Source organism: Cyprinus carpio, chromosome A18 (assembly GCF_018340385.1).
Source record: "Cyprinus carpio isolate SPL01 chromosome A18, ASM1834038v1, whole genome shotgun sequence".
NCBI classification, from domain to species: domain Eukaryota; kingdom Metazoa; phylum Chordata; class Actinopteri; order Cypriniformes; family Cyprinidae; genus Cyprinus; species Cyprinus carpio.
This window is the reverse complement of record NC_056589.1, coordinates 476,483-483,523: the sequence shown is the minus strand read 5'-3', so window position 1 is coordinate 483,523 and position 7,041 is coordinate 476,483. Positions and strand designations below refer to the sequence as shown.

Genomic DNA, 7,041 nt, shown 5'->3' with positions numbered 1-7,041 from the left:
TCCTCAATACTTGAGCGACCTCATATTGCATTATAGAACAGGTTGAAAAAAGGCTTTAATAATCCAAATGAGCAAACAATCCAAAAGGCATTCAAGCTAACACAACTTAACTAGAAACTAGAACAAAATAAACATGTGACTGAAAATAAACAAACTAAAAAAGTCCATGAAAATGGGTTTAACAGAGCATATGATTGTGAAAGCGTCCTGTTTGCAGATTTATAATATTTCCACACAAACTAGATTTTGGGAAATGATTGCAATGCAGTTCGTGTGCAATTCCAGAATAGAGATCAGCCAAAATAAACGTTTTTTTTAAAAAAAGGGGAAAAAAAGTCTGATTTATGGCTGGTCGACCAGTGCATCTCTAGAACCTGAAACTTTCCCACACTGCTGATTTAAAACAACTCTTGCGTTCCATCTGAACTCACCATTGTTGTTTTGGGTTGCTGTGCAGATCGTCTCTTCATCTGCTCTTTCCTATTGTGGCAGTAAGCGGTGCATTACTGTCCATGCCCCCTACTGAATTGATCACCTGTGACTGACTGTATTCATCCTCTGACTGCATGGACCAAACCACTGCGTCTGTAACGTGATGGTTCAGGACAAATACATGAACCATTACACCTCTAGTACTAAGGCATTTGTTTGTATAAACATTTGTAAATATTTTAAAATACTGTTCTATGCTCTGTTAATTATTTAAACTGTTTGGGGGAAAAAAGAATAAGAGAAGATAAAGAAGAAGAAGAAAAACAGCATTACAGTACACAGGATTCCCAATAGCCTTTATTTTATTTTATTTTTATTTGTCATGATTATTTTTTACATCACTTTATGCATTCCTTGGGAATTGGGGAATTGAACCCAAGACTGTTTGGAGGCATTCAATTACTCCTCTGACAAAACTGGGTCAGGGTCATGCTAGATGTGTGTGTGTATATATATATATATATATATATATATATATATATATATATATATATATATTATATATATATATATATATATATATATATTAAGTTTTAAAATATGTTTTTCCCATCATATGTTTCTTTGTATTTTGGTAAGGCTTAAGCAGGATGATATAACATTTAGGTGCAAATATGCAGAATAGCAAACCAAAGCTTGAGGCTAAAATGGCAAATATCTCCACAGCTACAGTAAATTTTCCAGGAGAGCTGACATAAGCTGGTATAAATGTGATCCATACAGCACAGAATATCAGCATACTGAATGTGATGAATTTGGCTTCATTGAAGTTATCAGGCAGTGTGCGAGCCAGAAAAGCTAAAATGAAGCACAAGACAGCCAGTAGGCCAATATAACCCAGAACAGCCCAGAAACTTATAGTAGAACCCAGACTGCACTCAAGAATGATCTTTTCCTTAAAATATTTCATATTTTTGTGTGGAAATGGAGGTGATATTGTTAGCCACAGCACACATATAAGAACCTGTATAAGTGTAAAGGCAACAACACTGAGTCGTTGTTGTGCAGGTCCAAACCATTTCATGACATTACTTCCTGGAAGTGTAGCCTTGAAGGCCATTAACACCACTATTGTTTTCCCCAGAAGACAGGAGATACAGAGGACAAAAGTGATCCCAAATGCTGTGTGACGCAACATACATGACCACTCATTGGGCTGACCAATGAAAGTAAGTGAACAGAGGAAACACAGGGTCAGTGAGAAGAGCAGCAAGAAGCTCAGCTCTGAGTTGTTGGCTTTTACTATGGGGGTGTCCCTCATTCTGTAAAACAGTATGGCCACCAGCACAGTTAATCCTGCTCCAAAAAGTGAAAAAAAGACTAGCACTATACCCATAACTTCTGTGAATGACAGAAACTCTACAGCCTTTAAAACGCATTTATTTTTTTCAGCATTAGACCAGTATTCCCCTGGACACTGCTTGCAGTTATTTGAATCTGGAAAGAAAGTTGCAATAACTAGTTGGAGACAAAAGAAAAGAAAAAAAGAAAAAAGAAAAAATTACATAAATGAGATGGACTGTCAGACGAGCTGTGAGATTACCTGTCTCATTACTGATTTCTCCTTCTGCACATGGAATACAGTCATAACAGCAGACAGGTCTTCCTTTTTGTGCAGCCTTCCTAGTGCCTGGAAGACAGCTTTCACTGCAAATAGAGCTTGGCTTCTACAAGTAAAAATATACATATAGTTATTTATAGACTATGAAGAATGTAGATACATGTCAATATTTTTCGTACAGAATAGTGCATAATTGGAGCATGTAGTATGTGAGGTTTGTCATATTTTTATTTTTATTTCATTTAATTTTTTATGTGTGTGTGTGTGTGTGTACTTAGGAATAAAGCAAGGTTTGGAAAGTGTTGTTATAGAAATTTGCACAATATTGCTCAACTTATCATTTATTTATCATTTTGCTCAAAACTTTGCTCATGGACAATGCTCTTCTGATCACTTGATGAAACCTGCATTATTTGACTTTCCTGGAAATGTCATCCTGAAAATGTATCAAATTAGAGAGAATGGCCATTTTAGCCACCAGGAATCAATACATTGATGGTTATCTGTATTTTTCACAGTGTTGACTCAGATATATGACTCATAATGTTACTTCTTTCAGACCAACATGCACTCATAATGGCGCAGCACATTTTCTTTGCTAATTTATTGTTATTATTTTTTTAAATTTTAGGGCTTTCGTAAAGGTCAAGTAGGTACTTTTTTATTTAGGTTTCCTCGATTTAAACAATACCATTTACAAATAGTTTATTTACCTTCAGTTGTCCTCTTGCCCAGATTATGTTTTCAGTATTGAGTACAAATTGCTGGTCAGGGGGCAATGAGGCATCATAGTATCCCACTGATTTAAATTGTAATGATCCATCAGAGTCCTGCTGCCAGTTCACAACTTCATATTGGGCTACTGCGGCACCAGTTCTGTCAAACCACACACGATCTCCGAACTTCACTGTAAAATTGACTTTTTTCAGCGCCTCAACCACCTAATATAAAAAAGACAGTTCTGGTACATTATCATTGATATATTTTAAAATATTGTTCACCAAAACTATTGTTACCCTTTTCTCTTATTTCCCGTTGATTTTATTTGTATCTTTTACCTGCTGTGGTTGTATTGTCAGGCCTTTCTCACAGCCTTCTTGTTCTTTGCACTTTAGTAGACTGTGCAGTGAATGAGCCACAGCATAAACTGCTTTGTAGACATGACTTGAATATCTTTGTTCAGGCACATCTTCATTGTAGTTTTTCAGTGCAAGTAGATCTTGATATCTGCTGCAGTTTATCACATATTGAGAGGAATTCCCCTTTATCTGTGTGCATGGAAAAGCTGTCTCCCAAAATGCTTTTACAACATAATCGGAAAACCCTTCCAAGTTGATTTTTCGCAATGCAAACCCCAGTGACCCTCCCATCACCTGAAAACTCTTTGGAGTAATCAAACTCTTTGATGTTATCCATCCTTCCACTCCAATTATTTGGAGGCCTGTAATATTCAGAATATTTAACTGATCAATAAGTAAGCCCATCTCAATAAATGAAACAAATGCAACAATCACTTTTGTTGTGCCTTTTTTAATTGTATCTACCACTTTTTTTAGTTTTTCTGGCTCTGTTCGATAGAATTTCTCTGAGTACTCTACACAAATCCCCTCTTTTTGTGCTGTATTCAGAAATATGGCCATTCCATAGTTTCCATAGTCATTGTCACTGTTCACAGCTCCCACCCATGACCAGCCTAAGTGCTTGACAATGTATGCAAGTGCTCTGCTCTGGTGGTAATCACTAGAAATAGTCCTGAAAAATGAGGGGTGATCTTTCCTGTTACTGAGACATTCACATGAGGCTGTGTGACTTATCTGAGAAAAAAAAAAAAGGTAAAAAACAAACAATGAAACCAACATCTCTATGTCAGAATGGCATCAGTATCATTATCCAGCTCTTTTTGTATTGGTCTTTACCACTGGAATTTTAAAAGGTCCTGTAGTTCTGGACAGGATCACTGTGGCAGAAGACTCTGTTTCTCCTATGATAGCGTGTATAGAAGACTGTCCATTGCATGTCTCTCCTGCTGCAAACTCTGGACCATTCATCAGTCCCATAGTTGCACTCATAGAAGACATTCTTGAACTACAGGTATCATAGATTTGGTAACCAATGGAAACATTTGGGAGCAACATTTCACTTCTATTTATCTCTTCAATGGCAAAAATCATTATTTGAGCCAGGCGAAAATCTGGTAGATTCACACTGTGAAAACATTAAACCAGTATGATAAACAGCAAGTAAATAAATAAATTATAGCATAAGGATACCATTTACATTATATATATATATATATATATATATATATATTCTCACATATTTCTGCTTTGAAATATGATTTTCCAAATATATTTGTAGTTCCTTGTAATAAAATGAAATTTTATATATGATACATTTCATTGTGTTACTTTATATACTTAATAAAAACGTATGCATAATACATGCTCTAATGTTTTTTGCAGTGTAACAAACCTGGAGCATAAGAGAGGCTGAGGTTTTTCTGTAAACTCAAATGAAGGTAATGTTTCTTTACTGTGCATTGCAAAAATTCCTCCAATAATTGCTTCACCATCCTTGGAAAGTAGCGGGTACTTGGGATCTCCCATCATTTGGCATAGTGTTTGTTCTGCCTTTGTATGAAAACGATTGAAAAGTGTGAGTGTGTAAAATAAGAGAAGCATCCCTAAGATTGTTCAGCTGTGACTGATGAATGCAAATAATCTGATAAATTATTTTCATATCTATGATATATATATAGACAGAGAGATAATAAGGATGAATGATCGAGAACATGACGTCACTGGGCAGGGCATGAGACGGGTCAATCAAGAAACCAATAGAGTCAGTCTAAATAGATGGCATCGTATTTATTTATTTATTTACATTAAAAAGACCCACAGACCCACATCTACATTAAACAGTTTGTAATAAAGCATTTTAATGCTTGGACACTTGTTTGATTGTTAATGAAAGTATATTTTGGCTAGGTTTGCCATAAGTATAGTCATGCACCTTATGAGGGCCAGTACCAGTATGCAATTTTAAAAAGCCAAAATGATGGAAAATTGGTTGAAAAGGGAAAACATTATGAATGAAATTTACTTAATGTTATATAAGTATTATAAATATTGCAATATATAAATATTGCATCCTTAAAGTGTGGCATTATTGCCAAAGTATTCCCCAGTTTTTACACTAGGGTATGTGTATAGTCCACATAAACTTTGTCAGCAGCATAAATGCATCCTATACCTGCACTGTCCATTTTTTTCTAACCATGCATGTTGTGTGCGTTCAGCTTGAACCTTTTTGCACTGTTGGTCTACAAGGTGGCAAAAACTACAACAAACAACTGGAGACTGCAACAAACAGTAGGTGCCCACATTGATGAGCACTTGTGTAAAAAGTTGTGAGGATACCAACAATTCTAGTTTAAAGCAGTTCAAAGGCATTTTCATTGGCCATAACTTTTGGAAAGAAATATTAAGAGTTCAAATCTGCAGATCAGAGATTCTCTGTTAAAAGGAAACATTTTCTGCCTGGTGTTTTGCTTATTTTTTGCAATCTGTGAACCATGTGTGCTTGCTTATTCTTCATTGCGGAAGTGCCAACTATGATCTGAAAACACAGACAAACAAGAAAGCTGAAGTTTAGCGATCTCCATGTGAGATGTTCAGCTTAAATTAAAGTGTCATTCAGCCAGTCTGTGTTCTGACATGAGATCTTGACAAGCGATTGGGGTTTCTGAATAAATGCACTTACACAACATGCTGTTTTAATAGAGAAACGTTATTGCAATTTGTAATTATTGGAATTACTATTAGGAATTTTACAGTTCAAACATTTTTTTAGGTTTTTGCCAGTTTTCTAAGTCTTTGATATGTATTTAGATATTAAATAGTCTGTAATAAATTAGTACACTAAATGAGTTAAAATAAGCCATGTTTATGAGTCCACATTCTATTAATTTGTACTTATTGGTGAAAGTGAATAGTCTGTAATAAATTAGTACACTAAATGAGTTAAAATAAGCCATGTTTATGATATAATATATATATTATATATCAATAAATTAATATTATATATATATATATATATATATATATATATAATTTTAGCTATTATACTGTAACACTCTTGTTGAAGCATGCAAATACGAAGGTAATCCAAATAACATTTAATCATGATGATGGCCCACACTGCAGCCGATGGAGGGAGGAGCCATGGTGGAGGAATGGCTGATGACTCCAGGGGGCTGACCGACAGCAGTGGAACAAGTGGGATAGGAGCCCAAGGGAGAGACGGAGAGCTGTAGACCCAGGGCGACGGGGAGGATCAGGAGGGCCAAGGTGGAGCAGGTGGCTGGAAGGGAGGATCCCATCAGAGCCGGTGGGAAGGATCGATGAGGCACAGCCGGAGGAGTGGAGTCCCGAGGCAATGGCGGGTTGACGACTGACCAAGGCGGAGCCGGAGGAATGAGGAGGGAGCTGGGAGTCATGGTGGAGCTGCTGGGTCGATGGGCCGTGGTGGAGGCTGGGACTCGGAGGCTGGAGGCAGAGACAAAGGATCCTCCAGCCACAATGCCGATGGAGACTGGCAGACCCGCAGCGAACCCACACGACAAATGATGGGCTGAGGGTAAGCAGGGGGGCTGACAGGAGACAGTGGAGGTGGTGGTGTGGACTGGTGAAGAGGTGATAGGAGAGGGAGGGTGGGTGGGAGTTCCTGACAGTTAGGGGTTTTTGGGATGGTGTATGCTGCCCACACACACCAAAGTGTGACTTCCAGCACAGGGAGCGCTAGGGATAGAGGAACGATCTCCATGGTCATGACAGGACAGATAGTTCAGGACAGACAGTTTAGGCATGACCTCCATAGTTGTGAAGGGGCAGACAGACTGCTCAGGGCAGATAGACATTTCAAAAACTGCTTCCTTGGCCTTAACAGGACAGGCAGAGTTCATTGTAGCCGGCTCTCGCACCTGGTCA

At 37.6% G+C, this 7,041-nt stretch overlaps 1 protein-coding gene across 1 annotated transcript; it reads right to left on the bottom strand.

Annotated features, from left to right (window-relative positions):
- Positions 1–1,018: 1,018 nt before the first annotated feature.
- LOC109080338 (extracellular calcium-sensing receptor-like) lies at positions 1,019–4,734 on the bottom strand. The gene is made up of 6 exons (XM_042775857.1): positions 4,526–4,734; positions 3,970–4,258; positions 3,112–3,867; positions 2,767–2,994; positions 2,036–2,159; positions 1,019–1,929 (listed from the first exon to the last, which is right to left on the bottom strand). The coding sequence occupies exons 1-6, from the start codon at positions 4,732–4,734 to the stop codon at positions 1,019–1,021; spliced, it is 2,517 nt and encodes an 838-aa protein (XP_042631791.1).
- Between the last annotated feature and the right edge of the window lie 2,307 nt (positions 4,735–7,041).

Excerpts from the sequence above, each read along its gene's own strand:
- LOC109080338 (XM_042775857.1), bottom strand. The coding sequence starts at position 4,734 with ATGCTTCTCTTATTTTACACACTCACACTTTTCAATCGTTTTCATACA. Across the intron at positions 4,259-4,525 it reads CAGCCTCTCTTATGCTCCAG|TGTGAATCTACCAGATTTTC; the intron begins GTTTGTTACACT and ends ATGTTTTCACAG. Across the intron at positions 3,868-3,969 it reads GACCTTTTAAAATTCCAGTG|ATAAGTCACACAGCCTCATG; the intron begins GTAAAGACCAAT and ends TTTTTTTCTCAG.